Genomic DNA, 20145 nt, shown 5'->3' on the forward strand with positions numbered 1-20145 from the left:
ATTAGGGGAACTTGCTTGACCTCCTTGCCCTTTTATTTGATGGCTATCCCCATACCCCTCACAGAGATCTTCGGTAGGGAAAGGGTGATGGGGAAGGGCAAATCCAGTAGAAAATCTGAGGTCCTAGTGGACTAAAACATGAAATGGGCTCTCAGGGTTTGAGAAACTAGAAAAGACCTTCCTCTCCCTTGAACAGAACACTGCTTGGGGCTGGGGGCTGGATGTGGTGACCCCGTGGAGGGCCATCTCTGAAAGTCCCTGTCCCTCACTGCTTCGGGGAATCATGAGAAAGTGCATACCAATCCCCAACTCCAGACCCTGGGTGTCCCCTTCCTGTCTTGGGAAGTTGGGGGCAGTGAGCTGGTGACACGACTACCCAGTAGCACCTTGTCCTTGACACTGAGTTTATCTGGAACAGGTAGAGCCTTAGTGACAACTGGGGAGGGAGACGCGAGGGAGGGGATCTGAGCCACCCGTGTGGAGAAAGCAAGGCAGGCAGGAGTGGGAGGTTCCTGAAGCCTAAAGAGATTAGTAGGTAAGGTCTGGGGGATGGCAGGAGGATTCTCCGAGGTCAGTGGGAAGAGTTATGGGATAACTGAAGAGAACCTGGGATTAGTATCAGGAGGCAGGAGGCTTGGAGAGAGGCCTGGGCTTGGGGTCAGCTGGAGAAGCCCGGCGTCAGCAGGAGGGGTCTGGGTTTGGGTGGGAAGGGCATTAATGGGAAGTTCTGGGAGGCAGCTGGAGTGCCATCAAGGGGTCAGTGGGCAGGGGAATGGTCAGCAGGAAGCCGCTGTTCATTGAGGGCTGACGAGTCAGAGGGCAAGGGCAGTGGGCCAGGCCTGGGGACCCTGACCACAAGCTCCATGGGCTCCCGAGCCTTGTTTCGATAGGCCCGGCGGATGGTATCTACTGCCCGCTGGTGCGTCACCTGCTCCAGGCTCTCTCCATCCACGGCCACAAGCTCGAAGCCAGCCTGGGATGGGGGTGGGAGAATCACAGACCTCCCTCCTCAGGTCAAGCCCACCCCACCCCCAACCTCTCACCTCCACCAGCTGGGACACTCCTCCCCAACTGGGCGGAGGGGATGGACAATGGGACTTTTGTGCCCGGAGCCCGATGGGGGCAGGGTGGGGCACAGACAATGGCCTTTTGTCCCTTGGGGCTAGGGGTGGAACAGGATGGGCCACCCTCAGGCCCAGGCTGGCACAAGGGCACAGATTTTCCCCTAGGTCTGCTCAACCTGCAGGTTAACCCCCTGCTCCAAGCCTCCTCCCACGACCTAGTCTACACATGTCTGGCTGGAAGATGAGCATGCACTGGTCCTGCCCCCTGCCAGAATTCAGATCTGGGCCTAAAGAGTGGGTCTGGGTGCCCTTCACCCACCTGAAGGGCCCCGCTGAGGAAGGCGGCGCCCCCGGGGAAGATCTTTTCTATCTTCACCATGGGCTGTACCTTGGACTCAATGCCCCCAGAAATGCTGATGCCTAGTGAGAGGGAGAAATGCTGGGTGACAGTGCAGCCACATGCCTAAAGCCTAGAGCTCCCTGGAGAACCCAGGACCCATCCCCAAATAGAGAGCCCCCCAAGCCAACCCCCAGATTCTACTACTACTCCATCCTCAACTCACTCTAACCCCAAGCCTCCCAAATTTAGACCTTCCCAACTATACCCTGATTCTTTCCCTTGTCCCAGGTCCCCAAGTCACACCCCAAAACCAAGCCCACCAACCTCACCCACACCTGAGCCCCCACCCCCCACCAGGCCCAGTCCTGCCGGGACTCACCCAAGGACTGTTTCATCTTGGACAGTGTGACCGTCCTCAGCTCCCCACTAGGGACCTTCATGGCTGTCTCCTCAGCTGTCCTGCCAGTTCCATTCTCAGAGGGCCCTTGACCGCCCCCTGCCTTGGCCACCTGCCCATCCATAGGTCGTGGCAGAGGGGGCCTGGCTTTCCGAGGCTTGTGGTAACACCCATTGGCTGTGCTGGGAGTGGGGATGGGTGCCGGGGATGGCGAACGCCTGCGGCCGGGGGACTTGCCTCGGCCCCGGCTGCGGCTCTGGGCTGGGCCCTGGCTCCGGCTCTGCCGAGGGTCCTCTAGGGTCAACGGTTCGGTCAGCAGCCAGTTAGGCCTTGGGGGCCGGGGAGCCACGGGAGGTGGCTGAGGAGGGGGTGTGCAGGCACCTCGGCATGGGGTGAAGGCATCTACTGGCACGTCTTGGAGAGGGGGGATCCCTTTATGAGGGTGGCAGGGGACAGAGGCACCCAGGGAGACCTGGAGGCCCCCCAGCCGCTCCCTCAGCTCCCCATCATCTTCCTCTTCTGAGAAGCCGTTCACAGGAAGCAGGTAGAAGCCACCACGACTGTCTGGAGAAGAGGGCCAAGGTCAGGCCGCCCTCTCCTCAACAGCCCAAACTGCCTGGCCAGAGCCCAGTCCTCACTGTGTGGGGGTAGGGAGACCTGGGGGTGCTCTTACGGCAGTGTTACAACACTGCCCCAGCTCTATTGCAAAAGTATTTTAATACTTTCTATTGGAATAGTTACAGTTTTATCTTATCATGTCTGAGTAAAAATATGACTCCCACACCAAGCTGGTAACTTCTCAGAGATTATTGCATAGAATGAGATGATTTAACAAGTGAGTGGGTTTTAAAACCAATTAGTAAGTAAATAATAGTACAGATGGTTAGTGGACGTGATAAAAATGGTCCTGGCAGACGAGGGATTCCCTTCAGGGAACCACACCACACGTATCTCTGAAGCCACGAAGTCCTATGTGGGAACAGGGATGTAACGCCCATTTTCCCTCCCCGAGTCCCCCTGGGGTGTGCCCCTCCCTGTGCTCTGGGACTCTGACTGACCAGGCACGGGAGTGATGAGGTGACGCTTGGGTCGTGTGTCTTGTCGGGTGGGTCTCAAGGCAGGAGGCCGAACTGGTTGGAGAGGAGAGCAGGTTAGGAACGAGGCTCCCTGAGGGACACAGCTGAAAGGGCCCAGGCATCTCTGCCCCTCTCCCCTGGGAGGCCCCCCACCCCCAGCCCCACTTGGGCTCAGGAGCCTCAGTCCTGTCCCCTGGCTGCTGACCTGCCTGACTCTTGAGGGCCTCAAAAGCCTCCAGCTCCACAGGCATCACCATGCTGTCGAAGCGACCCAGGTCTGTGGGGGCCACCACACTCCTGGGGGAGGGTAAGAGATGAGGTGTGGGCAGGGCTCAGTTCCAGGGGGGTCTGGAGGGGCTTCCACCCTGGAGAGGTTAGGGTAGATATCGGGGGTCCCCTCCCTGCCCCCAAGCCCTCCCCACCTGATGTCCCTCAGCAGCAGCAGCTTTGCCGGCCTGTCCAGAATGGCCAGCAGGGGCCTCACTAGGTCCTCCACGCCGCCCTCATGCACGTACTGCAGAGAGAGGCACCACAGGTCAGGTAGCAGCAGGGACCTCCAGAGCCCGGTAAGGGGGCATGCCTGGGCATGCGGGGGTCCCCATGTTTAGGAAAGGTTCTCCCCCAGGCCCGGGCTGTCCACAGGATGGTCTTACTCGGTGACTGGGCGGAACGTGCAATAATAATGACAGAGCGGTAACAGCAACACCAGTAACAGCTTTAGGCCTTTTTCTAGGCCTTTTACACATGGTCTCCCACTTTGAGAGGTGACATCAGTTATTCCTGTTTTACAGATGAGGGAACTGAGGCTCAGAGAGGACTTTGCCCCAGGCCACACAGATGAGGAAGTGTGAAGAGAAATTGAAAATTGAGAAATCTGGCTCCTACCTACTACAGTACCGGAAAAGGATATGCAGGGAGTGGACTCTCCTCCCCACCCCCACCTCCCTGGCTGAAGGAAGGAATTTGAGCCAAAGGCTAGGCTGTGTGCCTGGCTGTCCCAGCTTGTGTCTGCATACAGACCGACAAATTAGGCTTTGTTCAAGGCTGGAATGGGGAGTTTGGGGAAGGAGTGGCCCTATAGAAAGTCTCTCCAGTCTTTAGCCAGGGCAGTGGAGGCATTTCTGCCTGGCACTGCCCCGATGCCTCCAGCCACACCCCACCGTCGCAAACTGACAATCTGAATACTGGGAGTCACCCAACTTGGATAGCACACCGCCCCCTAGTGCCACGACGGACACACACAGAGCATCCCTGGCAAGCACAGGACACTGGGAAACAGCACACCCTGGTGGCCAGAGCGAGACATTCATAAATAGCTGGAAATTAACCACACACAAAGTTGCGGGGACTCACACATACACATACCGACAATACACCCCCTTTTGTCTGGAGAGAGATGCACGTAATGGCAAAGAACCAATGACATATGTGCACACACTTCAAGTCCACAATCCTGCATTCAGCATCCACTAAGTGCCGGGTCCTGTACCGGGCAGTAGGGGCACAAGGACAAAGAGCCACCAACCCCAGTAAAATACAAACCCCTGGCGACCGCACAGAGGGAGTCTCCGAGGGGGGTGGGAAGATCAGAGTAAGCTTCACGGAGGTGGTGGCATTTACACTGACTCTTACAGATAAATGAAAGAAATACAAGAAAGTTGAGAAGAAAGGGTGGTGTGGAGTAATGGGTTCATAGAAGTTTAACAGGGCTTCCCCTATGGCTCAGTGGGTAAAAAATCCGCCTGCAATGCAGAAAACGCAGGACATGGGGGTTTGATCCTTGGGTCAGGAAGATCCCCTGGAGGAGGGCATGGCAACCCACTCCAGTATTCTTGTCTGGAGAATTCCATGGACAGAGGACACACACACACATGCACACAGGGTACATGAAGGGGCCTCCATATAGGCTGTGCGGGTTGGGACTACAGTGCAGGTGGTGCTCCTAGAGTTGCGCAGTCGTAACCTGTATAAATCATGTTACATGTTATACCCGGGGAAGATGATATGGTGACCATGGGAAAGCAGAGGTTAGTGAGCTGGGGAGTCAAATCAGGGAGTGCCTTGAATGTGAGGATAAGGAACTTGTACTCTATTCTGCCAAAGACAAGAGGCTGCAAGGGGGTTTGGGGAGTTTGTAAAGTGATCAGAGAGGTAGTTTATAATGCCTGGTCAGGAGATGGGGAGATGGCTCAGAGTGGGAGATAGAAGGGAGGCTTGGGGTTCAGGACCACACATTTAAGGGAGCTTTACTAATCATTCCAGCCAGGACACTACCCCAAAGGTCTGATCTCTTGGTATGGGTGGGGCTTGGGTCAGACTTGGGTGGTGGGCATTGCTCCCTAGGTGCTGCCGGGCTCTGGGAGAGGTCTTCCTGGTCTGGGCACGGTGGGAGGAGCAGAGGGATGGGGGAACAGCATCCAAAGAAACTGACACAGAGCTCCACCTGGTGGCCTGAGCCCAGAGTCACAGGCTTACAAAGACTTGGTACACTCCGCCCCACTTGGCAGTCTAAGCTGAGCATGACACTCAAGTGAATTTAGCCCAGAGGCCTTTAGCTGCCCCCAACATGCATCTCCATATGTAGCTCTGCTGTAAACCAAGCATTGGGAAAAGGATGAATGAATTACTGTGCCTCAGTCTCCAGGTGACATGCACACAGATACGATCATACAGTGCTGTTGTTTAGTCCCTAAAGTCTCGACTCTGCGACCCCATGGATTGTAGCCCGCCATGCTCCTCTGTCCTGGGGATTTCCCAGCAAGAACACTGCAGTGGGTTGCCATTTCCTTCTCCAGGGGATCTTCCTGACCCAGGGATGGAACCTGTGTCTCCTGCATTGGCAGCTGGGTTCTTCACCACTGAGCCAACAGGGAAGCCCAAATTATGTAGTTAAGTCAACACAAACCCAGATAAACAAAAGTACACATCACACAGACATAACACAGCCCCACCCCGACCAAGGTGAGGGAGTGGGGGGGAACCACAAACAATTTCCTGAAACTCTTCCGTTTGCCCTGGTACAGAGGATCACGCATGCACTGATGCAGATGCAGATAAGGGAACCCATCACAGGAAACCTGGGGCTTCTTGAGACAGAAGGATAGGAGAGGGACTTCCAGTTCTCCTGGAGGGGGTGACCTGTGCCTCCTACAGTCTCCCCAACATTCAGGCTACAAAGACTCCCTCAAATCTACCCTTGACCCTACGGTGGGAACTTCTGCTTCTGTCTGAAGTGGAAAGGAACAGTGAGAAACAGTGTAGATATTGAGGGAGGCTTGGGGTATGTTGGGAGAAGAAAAGATTACTTATTTGGGTAACAGGGGAGAGGCCAGGCCTGATGGCTGACCCAGAAGTGGAAGGAGCCATGAGCTGGGGAAGGCTGAGGTTTCGAAGAGAACAGAAAACAAAGCAGGTGACTGCAGGGACTGAGGTCCCAAACTCATCACCTGTCTGGTCTGGCTTCTTCTCTCCTCAGCTTAAATATTACCTCCTCTGGGAGGCCCTCCCAGACCACACCGTCTAGTTTGTGCCTCAGGTTATTTTCTCATGTCCTTTTCCTTCATAATACTTCACATGATTTGTCTCTATGGGTGCTTAGGTTCTAGTTACTATCTATCTTTCCTTCCTGACCGTGAACTCAGTGTGTGTGTCCATGTGTCTGTGTGCACTCCTGAGCAACCATGTCACAGGGGTGACTTCTGCTTTACTTACCACTGGGCTCACAGTGTTAAACCCAGATACTGGCCAGCAGATAGTGGCCTGAATGAGTGAGGGGTTGGGTGACTGAGTGACCAAGTACTGGGGCTGAGAGTGGGCTGGTGGCTCACCCGGGAGCAGTGGCGGGTGACAGCCAGCACCTCATCATCGGTCAGCAATCGCCGGGCCAGGTCCTGAATCAGGGGCCGACGGCTCTCCCAGGCCTGCACCCGCTCATCCACATTGGGCAGGTGGCTGGAGGGGCTCCCAGACCTGGCAGAGAGCAGAGCCCGACCCCTCTCCCGGTCTGCAGGGCGGGAGCAAAAGGATACAATGAAGGAGACAGGAGCCATCAGAAGCCAAGGCAGGGACTCCCCTCAGTGGGGTCAGACTCCAGAATAGACTGGCTAAGGGTCCCAGGTTCCCCAGGTGGAATCCCAGCCTAACCCGGATGTTCCCCACCATGGTCTCCCACAGCAATCTGCCCATCACTGGAGTTCCAATTCAGGCCTTTCAGCCCCCATCCTAGACCCCTAGCCCAGTATGCTCCTTAGTTGAGCCCTGGCCCAGAGCCCCTGGGCCCCCTGAATATGTACTGTCATACTAGTCTGTCCCCATTGGAGTTCTAGAAAGGCCCCCTCCCTCATCTCCCCAAAAATCTGTCTTTGGGAGTCCCAGCTTAAGCTCCAAGTCCTCAAAAAATGCACCCTAATATCTATGTGTAACCCTATATTTCTAGAAAGCATAGTCCAATTGTTTTAGTTGCCCCTAATGTGCACCTCTCAATCTGTCTGATACCCCATGCTTAACCATGAGTTTAGCCCAAAGTCCCTTGGCACCCCCAACATGCACCCCATCTGCAGCTCTATTGTAGACCAGGCTCAGAGGGGGGAAGCAAGCATTACCACGTCTCAGCCTCCAGGTGACAAACTTCTGCACGGGCCCCACTCCCCCTGCTAAGAAGAAGAAAGAGGCTCAGTTGTAGCCCTGGTCTCCCATCTGAAAATGGGGGTTGGGGACTCAGAACTGGCTGGATCATGGGCTGGAATGGAGAGTTCAAGGCTGCAATGTGGTATGACTGGGAAGCAAGAGGCCAGGCTATTGAGGTGGGTCCTGAAGGCCAAGGTCAGGCCAGGAGCTTCATTCACAGGCAGTGGGGAGTTAGTAAAGGCTTTGGATCAAGAGAGGGCACAGTGTGTGCCCTGCTCATAGAGGTCCATTGGAAAGCATATGAATGGATGGAAGAACCCCAAGGGCAAATCACCTACCTTCAGGGCACAGAGAGAAAAAGAGGAGCCTCTGAAGGAGGGAGAGGAGTAGCCAGAGAACTGGGAAGAGAACCAGGAGAGAGAAGGGCCTTGGGGGCTGTGAAGAGAGAGATGAGTTTAGGGAGGGGGTTAGACTGCCCTGATTTGAAGGGATTGTCTCTCTCATGAGACCCAGGCAGGGGCAGGGCCCAGCCCCTTTTTGCCTACCCAACATTCACTCTCCCTTCTAGAAAAAGCACCCTGATTTCACCAGGGGATCCATCCCATCCCCCACCCCCAGCATTCTCAGTCCCTGTACTCCAGGGTGGACATATGACCCAGGCTGGCCAATGAAAGCACCCTCTCTCTCTCCCAGGTCACAAGTGATGTGTTGGGCATGTGATCCCAGCTGGGCCAACCAGAGCCTGGGACATCATCTGGAACTATTTAAGGAGAGGCTCTTTCCCCCGGGTTGCTAAGCGACAGTGGCCTTCTTACCTTCAAATGGCAAAGCCAGCAAGATGATGAAGACAAACCAGGGGAAAGAGGAACCAAAGGATGAAGAGTGCAGGTGGCTGAGGAGACTGTTTAAACCTTTAGACCCAGTTTACATCCATAGCTGAACCAAGAAGTGCTTTTTAAAGCTAGCTTCAATTAAGTTTTTCTCACAGACAACCCCAAGAGTCTCAAATTATTCACTTTTGGTCCAGCCTTTGAATCTCACCAGAGAGAAGAGATTCTTTCTGGAAGAGTCCTCAGGAAGCCTTTAACATGAGTGAAGCCTGTCTAGGCCCTCCTGCCTGGGCCTTGATTTAGAAATGGCCTTGCTCTAACTGGCTAAAGCCAGTTCAGGTTCGATCCATGATACAGGGTACTTGGGGCTGGTGCACTGGGATGACCCAGAGGGATGGGATGGGAAGGGAGGTGGGAGGGGGGTTCAGGATGGGGAACACATGTACACCCATGGCAGATTCACGTCAATGTATGGCAAAACCAATACAATATTGTAAAGTAAAATAAATAAATAAAAATAAAATAAAAAAATAGAACTGGCTAGAGCCTGTGGAGCTCTGGCCAGGGGAGATGAAGCCAAATGCCCTAGGAAAGGAGTGCCCTGACTCCCAAGAGCACCAAGAGCATGGGCATCTGACCCAAGGTCTTCTTGTCTGTGCTGACTCTTATCAGTTTTCCCGTCTGAAAATGGGAAGATGAGGCAGTACAACAAAGACCACTACATATTCTGAGCACCTACTGTATGTCAGACCATGTACTAAGTGATTAACATACACTGATTCACTGATTCATCATTATTCCTAAAGAAATAGTATTGCGTGTGTGTATGCTAAGTTGCTTCAGTCGTGTCAGATTCTTTGCAACCCTGTGGACCGTAGACCACCAGGCTCCTCTGTCAATGGGATTTCCCAGGCAAGAATACTGGAGTGGGTTGCCATTTTCTTTCCCAGGGGATCTTCCCGACCCAGGGATCTAACCCATATCTCCTGCATTGGCAGGCAGGTTCTTTACCACTAGCACCAACAGGTATTATTACTCCTATTTTACTCTTGTGGCTTGCAGGGCAAGGTGGTGGCTCACAGCTAGCATGAGGCAGTGTGGGATTTAGACTCAGAGCTGTGGAATAGCAAGTCGACTTTTCCTCTGTCCTCCCATCTGACCCGTGTACCTACCTTTCTCCAGGTCCAGGCGAGGGCGGGGCTTGGCTGGGCTCCTGCTGTCCAGCGTCCAGGCCTCTCTGTGCCCATCCCCTGCCAGCCGCCCCTGCCGCCCTCCCTTGAAGAAGAGGTTCATCAGGGTCTTGGAGCGCTGCAGGGCCCCCTTCTCCCCAGGGGACCCTGACTTCTCCTTCCTCCGCTGCTTCTTCTCCTCTACAGACAGGAGGGAGGGGTGGGCAGAAGGGAAGGACTAGGGGCAGGGGTGTGGAGAGGGGCAGAGAGAAGGGAGAGTCGGGGGCAGACAGGATCTGCAGCCGTGTGGGGAGGTGGGGATGAAGATGGGGATGGGGTTCCTCTTCCAACTTCCCACCCCTTCCCCACCCACAGCTCCAACTATGTGAGGACTGTGTGTGTGTGTGTGTGTGTGTGGACAGGTCTGGGAACCTAAGGATGGAGGGTCTGGGTTAGGGCTGGTTTGGGTCCCAGGACTAGTTTAAAATGGAACCCAAAGCAGGATCTAAGTGTGTTCTGGAGCTGTGGCTGGGCAAAGCCTGGTGCAAAGGAAAGTTTGGGGCCCAGGACAGGGTGCAAGACAGATTTTGGACCCAGAGCTTTTGGGGGGAGCAGCAGCAACCTGTCCCCCACGTACCCCACAAGGTCAGGTGGCTCTGGGAGCGGGTGATGGGGGGCCGGGGTCGGCTGAGGGCCAGCAACAGAGCAGTCTTGGGGGACTCAGAGAGTGCAGAGTCAAGGTGGCGGGTGGGTGGCGGGTCGTCGGAACGGATGGCGGTGTCCCTGAGGATGACTGTGGGCCGCACGCTGCACCAGGTCTCCACGAGGCTCCCCGCATCGGGCTCCGTCTGCATGGCTGTGTCCGCCCGCCCCCAGCCCGGGCCCCAGCTGCCGGGCTCCTCAGGCCCCAGGCAGACATCCATGCGGTCCGAGGGCAGGGAGCCCTCGGCCGAGCTGTAGGGGGCACTGGAGGTGAAGGAGGAGACGCTGGAGCTGCTCTCCGAGGTGGGGGACAGCTGCTGCAGCACCCCGTTGCTCACTGCAGGCAGTGGGGAGGGCAGGGACATCTCAGAGGTCTGGCCCGGTGGCTTTGAGGCCCTGCTGGGGCTGCAGACCACTCATGGGCTTGGAGTGGAAGTGCTGGGCAGCAGCAAGGTTGTGAGCATGGGGTCTCGGGAACCAGCCACTACTCAGCAGTCCTGCTAACTGGTTGCGGGACCTTAGGCAAGGCACTTCTCCAACCACCCCCGGACTTGCCCCCAGGAGAGCCTGGATCAGAACCTGCAACTTCTTAGAGAGGAGCCCAGAGACAGGAGTCCTGAGGAGATTTTGGTGCCCCTCCCACTTATTCTTCAGAGAACCCAGTTCCACTTTAGGGCCCTTTCCCTCCAACCTAGGGGAGCTGGTCACTTACGTCGGTCCAGCCAACAGTACTCAGAGACCATCTCCTTGTAGGCAGGGTACCGGCCGGTCTCCTGGGGAGGGTATGGTGAGGATAGGAGGGCAGAGGGGAGTGAGTGAGCAGGGAGTGGGAAGGGAGGGTAAGAACACGGGAGCAATAGGATAGGAGTCAACTTTTCAACCCAATTACTCTGCTCTGAGCTTATCATACTCCAGCGACACCACCTGCTTCATTTCTGAATGTGCCAACTTCCTCTACACTTTAGGGCTTTGCACGTGCTGTGTCTTCTGCCTGAATTCTCTTCCTTCAGCTCATCTTATGGCCAGCTCTTCAGGTGTCTCCTCCTTAGATCCCCCCGGCTAAAAGGGCCTTCCCAGATTAACCCATCCCACCTCTCCATCAATTTCCTTACAACAGCCGTCACAATCCACGTGCATCTAGTCTGTCTGTTTCCCTCCAGCAGCAGAGACCTTGTCTATCTTTTTCACTGTTGTCACCCAGTACCTGGCATAATGGCTGTCATATAGTAGGTGCTCAAAAGTATTGAGTGAATGAATGAGGGCAGAGTGGGAGAAGGGGAATGTTTGGGATAATTTGAGAGGAAGGAAGGGGACAAATGGGATGTAGGAGAGGTGGGAAATAGAGGTGGTGGGGGGATGGCAGAGGAGGCACTGAATGGTGAGAAGGATGAAGGCTCAGAAAGGAGAGGACCAGAGCAGGGGCCAGGGTTGGGGCCTGGGGAGAGGAAGACATCACCTCCTGTGGGAGCCAGGGTGAGAAGGACTTGATCCTTAGGCAAGTGTGAGACCCACATGAATAATGAATTCAGGTACCTCCCCTGAAATCCAATCTCTGTCCTGCCCTGTGCCCTAGGACACCCACCATCCAGGTCCTGGTCCTACCACGTCACCTTCTGGGCAGGATATTTTCTCCTTACCCTCCAAGACCACCACTCATACAAAGGGGCACTGGCCACTGCACCTGGGGTGGGGGGGGGCCAGGCTGAAACCAGATCCTGCTACTGATCAGCTGTGTAAATGACTGATTCCTGAGTTTCTTTGCCTTTCTGAGCCTCAGTTCCTTCTTCTGTGAAGAGAGATGAGGACAATGCCTGCCTTGCCTCTCAGGAGGCTGTGGAAATTCACCAGTTGCACAGCAATGGGCAGCATTAGGTGCTAGACTGGTCTGGGAAGTCCTTCCTAGAGTCTGTCCTCTCCCTGACTCCCACAGTCCTGCCCACCTTGACGGTCAGCATGATGTGTGTCTGACCCTTCAGCACCTCCACGGCCTGGCTGTGGCTGATGTCGTCGAACCCGACACCGTTGGCCGCCAGGACCTGGTCTCCCACCTTGATGCCGTTCTCCTCGGCCAGTCCACCGTGGTCCACTCTGGGGTCAGGAAAGAGGCAATCTGATGCCTTCCTTCATTCCCCATTCCAGACTCTTCACTTGAACACAGGGATGACCTGGTCAAACTCCTTGACCCTCCTCCTGGGGAGCCCCGGCCCCTCTCCAGATCCTATCCCTAACCTAGGTCACCGGGACATGTCTTTGGCCAGGATCCACTTGCTGATGCACCCCCAGGTCCCAGCCTGACTCCGTTTCATCCCCTGCCCCAGTCTCACTTGGACACATAGATGCCCAGGCCAAACTCCTTGCCCCCACGGATGTTGAAGCCCAGGCAGAAGTCATCGGAGGTTGTGTAGAGGTGGACGATGCGCCGTGCACCGTCCTCTGAGCTGCTTTCGGAGGGTGTTGAGCTGCACTTTTCTACCACCAGTCGCCGATTGACCACATCCACCCTGGACAATCACAGGGGGCCCTCAGCCTGGGCCCTCATCTACCACCACCCACCCCTCTCCTCCCAGCAGCCAAGACAATTGCACAGGAAAGGAGGAACTGCTTTGGGGGGCCTGAGATCTTCACTGGGACATAGATTTCATCAAATTAGGGAAACCATGGAAATCTTTCTTTATTGAGCAGTTCTAACTGCCAAGCCCCATTTTAAATCCTCCCCAGGCCCAGGAGGGAGGATACTATATTTTCCTCAGGCCCAAGGCAGCAACAGCTTGGGCTTCCCAGGTAGCACTTGTGGTAAAGAACCCGCCTGCCAATGCAGAAGATGTAAGAGATGCAGGTTTGAACCCTGGATCGGGAAGATCCCCTGGAGGAGGGCATGGCAACCCACTCCAGTATTCTTGCCTGGAGAATCCCATGGACAGAGAAGCCTGGCAAGCTGTGGTCCATGGGGTGGCAAAGAGTCAGACACCACTGAAGTGACTTAGCAGGCACACACGAAACTGCCAGGCTCCATTTTAAATCCTCTCTGGGCCGGGGAGAGAGATACTGCCCTGTCTCCAGGTCTGCGGCAGCTACAGCATAGAGGGGCAGGGTCACTGGGGTCTGAGACAGTAGCGTTGGGAGGAGGGCTGGGGGAAAGACACAGCCTTTTCTCGTTTCAAGGTCAGACCATTAGATCCCTGTGTTTCCAGTACCAGGGGATGGGAAGAGCAGAAGCCCTGGACTCTAGGTCTCTCCCACCATGGCTCTGGGTGGTGGTGCTGGGCTGGGGGTGGAGGCCAGGCCTGCTCACCATGTGGTCTTCTCCTTGGAGAACTTGATGCCCGGCACGCGGCCCATGCGTCTCACCATCATGTGCAGGCGGCTGCTGCCAGTCAGCACCTTCACAGCGCTGCCCATTGTGGTGCTCTCCAGGCTCAGCCCATTCACCTCGGTGATCTTGTCCCCCACGCACAAGCCAGCCCGCTCTGTATCAGGGGAGGGGGTGGTGGGCAGGGGCCCCTGGGGAGAAGTCCCCCAGGTTGAGGCTGAGCCTCTCCCATCCCTGAAGCTCCCTGGGATACAGTTTCTTCGATGAGATTGGGATCCCTAGGTAGGGTCTGAGTATTAGCCCATCGGACCAAGGACCTATTCATTAGCCCCTTTCATCTCCCCACTGTATCAGCCCCTCCAAAACTGAGGGTCCTCTCCTCTCATCCCTGCCAACAGCTCCGCATACCACCAAAGTGGGGGGGGTCACATCCTAAGCCAGGATTTCACCCATGGGGTCCCGCTCACCTGCACTGCTCCCCTCCTCCACTTTGCTGACGAAGATGCCCAGGCCGTGCTCAGAGCCGCCCCGCACACTGAACCCCAGCCTCCCAGCTGGACTCTTCTCCACTCGAACTGCATGGATGATGTCACTTTCATCACTGTTGGCTGATGGCGGTGGGGACACAGGCATGACTCCCCTGCCCATTCTGGGCACAGAGGGTCCCTGAGTACCCTAACTTGGGGCCTGCAAAGGCTGGGTTGCCGGGCACAGCCACCCAGGACCCTAAATGTGGGCTGCTGCTGCTCCTGCTAAGTCGCGTCAGTCGTGTCCAACTCTGTGCGACCCCATAGACGGCAGCCCACCAGGCTCCCCTGTTCCTGGGATTCTCCAGGCAAGAACACTGGAGTGGGTTGCCATTTCCTTCTCCAATGCAAGTGAAAGTGAAAGTGAAGTCGCTCAGTCGTGTCCGACTCTTAGCGGCCCCATGGACTGTAGCCTACCAGGCTCCTCCGTCCATGGGATTTCCCAGGCAAGAGTACTGGAGTGGGGTGCCATTAGGCAGCTAATTTCTGAGTCCTCTCTGGGTGATTTTGAGATCATGGCAGGAAGGCTGTGGGAGCAGGCAGAACAGAACTCCATGCTAGAAGACACTGTTTTCTTTCCTTTATAATGTAGGGTGTGTGTGTGTGTGTGTGTGTGTAATCCTTACTAAGTTTCCCATACTCTCTGGGACAGGCCAAATTCTAAAAAACCCTGCCACTCAGAGTCAGATGGATGAAAAAGATTCCATTCTATGAGGCACAGTCGAGGGAATCCAGGCTCTCTGGCTTACAGCAGAGACAAGCCTATCTTCAAATAGTTGAAGAACTATTCTATAAAAGGCATTAGATATTTTTGTCTGTGTAACCCCTAGGGCAGAACCAAGCCCACACACTGGAGTTATACGGAGGAGATTTAATAAGGGAAAACTTTCTCTAAAACCTTTAGCTGGCAGACAATGGAATGAATTTTCCATGAAAGATAGTGAATTCCTCATTATTTGGAGGCATAGAAGCTGATAGTAAATCCCTGTCTGGGATGTTGTGGAAGGATCCCTGAGGCTCCTTTTACCTTGTAGACTCTGTGATTCTCGAGGTGAGGGTTCTAGGAGCTCTTTGACTACATGAGGAGAGAAACCCAAAACACCACCATGCGCCTAGAGCACAGAAGTGGTTCTCTCCATCAGTGACAGGGAAAGTCAGAGGAGGGGAACTTTAGGGACCAGAACTATTGGGGAAGGCTTCTTGGAAGGTGGGATTTGGGTGGGTGGAGGGGAAGGGAAAGGCACTGATGAAGGGATGGAGTGAGCAAAGGCTCAGAGGTGGTCTTCTGGTTAGAGAAGAGTGAGGGGACTGGAGGGGTAACTTGGGTCCCAGGTGGGAAGGTGAGAGTTCTTGGGTGAGGCTTACTCAGAGGTGTTTGAGAGGGGAAATCACACACACACACACACACTCGATCTAAGAGAAATCAAGTTACAGTGCATGAGCAGAGTGTCTCTGGAAGAAATCCCCAAGGGCAGCCTGCAGTCAGGGACAGTGCAGGACAGAGCCATGAGAGGCACTGGGGCTTCCTAGCTGATTCTATCTGCACAGGTCCCAGGACCTTCTCAGCCCAGACAAGGAGACTTTTGCTCTCCTGCCCTCCGATTCTCTTTCTCCTCATTCCCTCCCGGAGAGCCAGCTTCCTGGGCCAGGGGGATGTCAAAATCTGGGTTTCGAGCCTAGGAGCTTGGGGCCCCTGAGGAGGGAAGTTTCTCTACCTCCAGTGCCCTAGCCCTGCCACCAGGCATCTCTCCAGATACCCAGCAGCCTCACTATCTCCTCACTTTCACCTCTGTCTCCTTTAATCCATTCTATACACAGGCATGCCTTTGCCCTGATTAAAAACCTCAATGCCTGCCCCTGCTTCTAGAAGGAGCTGCACATTCCTTCCATGCCCAATAAGGCCCTCCCTGGTTTCCTTCTGCCCACCTCTCAACACTCACCCCTGGCCACCCTCCCTGGCCTCATGACCTTGGGCCACACTGACCTCCTCCCTGTTCCTCTCACCAGCCAGTCCTTTCTGTGTGCCCTCTGCCTGGGGTGCTCTTGCCCAGGCCTTCGTAAAGCCACCTCCTATTTCCAGTTCTCCTGGCTTGGGTGCCACTTTCTGAGAGAAGACTTCCTGGGCAATCCTGCTGAAGAACGGCCCCTCCCCCTCCTCCCAGGGAGTCTCAAAATTGGTCTCAAAGCGAGCTCTCCAGATCAGCATCAGCAGCCCCTGGAAAATTATCACACATGTGAATTTGGAGTTTTACCACAAACCCACTGAATCAGATGCTCTGAGTGCAGGATCCAGTAATCTTTTCATGAGCCCCCAGGCAATTCTGATGTATTCTGAAGTTTGATAACCACTACTCTATCCTATCATCCAAATTAATACCTTTAAGATTATTACCATCCTTTCTCATTATTTGTTCATTTGTAATATTATTTATTCTCACTCTCTTTTCACTGGACTATAAGCTCAATCATGGTAAAGTGAAAAACTGAAGTCGCTCAGTCATGTCCTACTCTTTGCGACCTCATGGACTGTAGCCTAAGATGCTCCTCTGTCCATGGGATTTTCCAGGCAAGAGTGCTGGAGTGGATTGCCATTTCCTTCTCCAGAGGATATTCCCGACCCAGGGATTGAACCCAGGTCCCCTGCATTGTAGGCAGACACTTTACCATCTGAGCCACGAGGGAAGTCAATCATGGTAGGGACTTAGTAATTCTTTCCACCAAAGTATTCCCCGTATGTTGCACAGTGCTTGATATTTGCTAAGTCTTTAAAAAAATTTTTTTTGGCCACACTGCACAGCATGTAGGATCTTATTTCCTCAACTAGGGGTCAAACCCGTGCCCTCTGCAGTGGCAACATGGAGTCTTAACCACTGGATCTCCAGAGAAGTCCCTGCTAAGTCTTTTTTTGATGAATGAAATAATAACCAGAACAATGAATAAATGAATGAGTTAGGAGAGCAAGAAGAAGGGGCTGGTTGGGATTAAAGACAATGCCATTTCTCTGGGACCCAGCGAGTTTGAGGAGCTGGTGGGAACTCTCGAGGACAATGTGGGTAGCAGTGTTCCCCTTTCTACTGTGTCTCCCTCATCAGTTATGTTAGGCCTCTGGAAGGGTCTAAAGAATAACATATAAAATAACATGGGGGAGGGGCTCCAGCCTGTGGTGAGTTGGGGGATGTTTGTGCTCAGGTAGAGGGGACAATTCTGAGCTCACATGCTCCCAACCCAGACAGACCAATTGGTTGGACTGATGCCCTAGTCCTTCCATCATTGCTAAGGGAGGCTGCTCTCCTGACTGCACTGGGGCATGGGGTGAGGGAGAGAGCACTCATGGAGCTGCTGGAAGAGGCTCTTCAGAGGGACAGTGTGCATCATAGTCGAGCATGGAGTGTGCGGGGGGAGGTACAGGTGTATAGGTTTAGGTGTAATTCTAATACGATGGGATTTGCAGGAGCTGTACTGCAGTGCCTCCCTTCTGCTCCTCCGTGTCTCCTAGTTCATCTGGGGACTCCAGCTCATGTCCAGAATGACATACTGCCTTGCTGCTCACCTGAAAGTGAGGCCAGAGTGGCGGACGACGGGGGTGAGCGTGCTGGGCCACTGGCGTGGGAAAGCCTGCTCTCTGAGCAGCATATTCCACTCCTGCCCTTGTGGCCGGGCAGGGGACAGAGGGGCCCAGTGAGGTCAGAGGGAACAGCAGGGTCTGAAAGGTCCAGTCTGAGAGCCAGCCAGGGGAACTCTGCTGGCTGAGAGAGGAGGGCAGCTGGAGATACTTATCTGGTTCTGCTCAGGGAAAGCCCATGCCCAGGGAGGCCCCCTCCCCTGCTGGTAGGCAAGGTCCTGCCTGGTTCACCGGCTTTTTGTCGCCTCACATCTGTCACTGCACCACGCTGTCTCCTAAGTGCCCACCTGCCATATTCCACACTTTTCATTTCAACCTTGCCTGTGATATCTCTACCCCACTACCAGCTGCTACCATGGCTCCATCTCCAAGCCCTGCTACACTGGAAATTTCTGGAAGGTGAAAATTGAGACTTAGTTCCCTGTAAGTTCCCCTCAGGACCTAATGAGAGCTGGTATAAGATAGGTGTGCCATGAAACGGCACTAAGCAACTGCATAAGATTAGGTGTCCCTCTCCCTCGGGGCCCAGACCTGGGCTCCGTGCTGACCCTCGACCCCTCCCCGTTCTTGCTAAGGGAGCATCTTCCAGTCTACCTTTGTCTCCATCCTCTGCACCTGAAGCCTTTAATTCTGTCTGTCCATCTGGACACTGACTCCCACAGCCCAGCATAGAGCTGGGCACACAAAGGGCGGGTTGATGAAGAATGTCTTTCTCCATGCTGTCCCATCCCCCAAAAGTCATACTCAGATGAGCCTGGAGAAAGGAAGAATCCACAGGAGGGAGGAGGCCAATTTAATATTTGGCCTTGCTTACTTGGGGGCTAGCATACCACACACCCCTTCTTCGGCTCCATGCCCAGACCTCCCAGCTCTGACCTCTCCACTATCTTGCAACACTGAAAAATCGGTCTGAAGATGAGAAAAGGATAGACGAGGAAGAATCTATGGGTTACCAGAGGCCCTCTCTCTCCCTGCATCCCTAGGACTCCCCACCCACGCTGGCTCTCCCTTCACCTACTTAAGCCTGCTGTCCCCTACCCACCCTGGTAGTTCCCAGCCCTACCCCCACCTTCGATAGGGGAGTTGATGAGGATGACTCGGCCCATGGGCGATGAGGCTCGGATTCCACGGTGGGGCCCATTCAGCAGCCGTTGCTTTCTCAGCAGATATCGTGTTGCGGAGCCCGACTCGCTGCCCAGGTGGCCTCGGGAGGAGAGGGAGCTCAGAGAGCTGGAGCTTAGGTCTCCAAGACCCAGCGGGTTGAAGCCCACTGCAAAACCATGTGCCATGCTGGCTAGATTGGAGTGGTGCCCTGCAGGTCCGGAAGGAACCTGCTGACCCTCGAGAGGAGGGCCCCCCACGCCTGGGGCTCCATGAGCCTTCTGTGCCAACCGGGGTCTCAAGGACTGGGAGCCCCCAACCTCTGCTTCTCCTCAGGAGTCGGTGCTCCAGGCCTGCACAGGAAGAGCAGGGATTGGGGAAGGGGTGTAAATGCTGCCCCTGATGCCCCCCAGGACCTCCACCCCCTCTCCCCATGGCTTGAGCATCCTGCTCAACCCTTAGGTCTCTCACCTCTCCCACCCCTGGCTAGAGAACTGCCCATTTCAGGCACCACTGTGGACTTTGAAGCCATTTATACAACAAGGTGGGTGAGAACCTCTTTTACCCCTAGTTCCTGCTCTCAGCTGAGTCATCTACTCAGGCAGGTCTCCAGTCCTCAGCAGAGGGTGAGAAAGTGGGGATGGGATTATTGCCGGCCCTAGGGCTGCAAGCACTGTGAGAGATTTGGGCCAGGACAGTTCACTGCACCACCTCTCCTGTGTATGTGGGCTGGGGGCCAGTCCCAGGGGCTGAGGCCCCCAGGGACTTCAGAACCTGGGACAGCTGCAGCCAAGGGCCCCAGAGATCTCCAAGCCCCAGGCTGCAGTCTCCTCTGTCCCCCCTTCTCTTGGGTCTAAAGAGGTGCATGAACCTCTACCAGACTTGGGGACGGGACCTGCTGCTGAGAATCCCACCCACAACACCCCACGCAAAACCTCGGGCCAAATCCCGCAGAGCAGTTCCAGAATCCAGAATACAGCAGCCCACCCTCGGGCTCCATCCTTCCCGTCCCCCCTCACCTTCTCGCGCTTGCGGCAGCCGCCGGCCTCGCCCGCCTGCAGGCGCGAAAAGAGAGCAGCGGCCCGGGAATCTCCGCCCACGCCCCGCCAAGTCTGCAGGAATAGGGCTGGCCCGCTCAGCCTCGGGCTTCCATTGGCTGGGAAGGCCGCCAGTCACTCCCTCCCACCACCTCTCCTGGGTGCCTGGGGCTGCCGTCTGTAAACTGGGCTGGGGCCGGTGGTTTCTACCCGCTCCAGTTCGAGTTCTGATACCCCATCTTGCACTATGAACTTAAAGCCTGGATCTCGGCTCACCCGGCTCCCGCTACCGGTTCGGTGCAGGCGAGCCTAGAACCGCGTCGTTTCCAGGCCGAACCAGCTAC

At 55.2% G+C, this 20145-nt stretch overlaps 1 protein-coding gene across 2 annotated transcripts; it reads right to left on the bottom strand.

Annotated features, from left to right (window-relative positions):
* Nucleotides 1-15: 15 nt before the first annotated feature.
* Nucleotides 16-19049, bottom strand: PDZD7 (PDZ domain containing 7). Of its 2 annotated transcripts, XM_059882023.1 has the most exons (17): nt 18733-19049; nt 13982-14122; nt 13497-13671; nt 12529-12705; nt 12145-12292; nt 10917-10977; nt 10140-10541; nt 9506-9703; nt 7842-7901; nt 7479-7529; nt 6705-6880; nt 3300-3391; nt 3083-3174; nt 2860-2931; nt 1784-2365; nt 1384-1484; nt 16-973 (listed from the first exon to the last, which is right to left on the bottom strand). In XM_059882023.1, exons 1-17 carry the CDS (start codon nt 18950-18952, stop codon nt 758-760), a joined length of 2964 nt encoding a protein of 987 aa, XP_059738006.1. In that variant the 5' UTR covers nt 18953-19049; the 3' UTR covers nt 16-757. The 2 variants fall into 2 exon arrangements, with proteins under 2 accessions (XP_059738006.1, XP_059738007.1); XM_059882024.1 differs by lacking the exons at nt 16-973; nt 1384-1484; nt 1784-2365 and adding an exon at nt 2594-2770.
* Nucleotides 19050-20145: the final 1096 nt, after the last annotated feature.

The sequence above is a fragment of the Bos taurus genome, chromosome 26, assembly GCF_002263795.3.
Source record: "Bos taurus isolate L1 Dominette 01449 registration number 42190680 breed Hereford chromosome 26, ARS-UCD2.0, whole genome shotgun sequence".
NCBI lineage: Eukaryota > Metazoa > Chordata > Mammalia > Artiodactyla > Bovidae > Bos > Bos taurus.

Bases quoted from the DNA above. Each gene is read 5' to 3' on its own strand.
- PDZD7 (XM_059882023.1), bottom strand. From the start codon at position 18,952: ATGGCACATGGTTTTGCAGTGGGCTTCAACCCGCTGGGTCTTGGAGAC. The intron at 14,123-18,732 runs GTGGGGGTAGGG...CACCGCCATCAG, and splicing joins CATCAACTCCCCTATCGAAG to CCAACAGTGATGAAAGTGAC. The intron at 10,542-10,916 runs GTAAGTGACCAG...CACTGCCTGCAG, and splicing joins GTACTGTTGGCTGGACCGAC to TGAGCAACGGGGTGCTGCAG.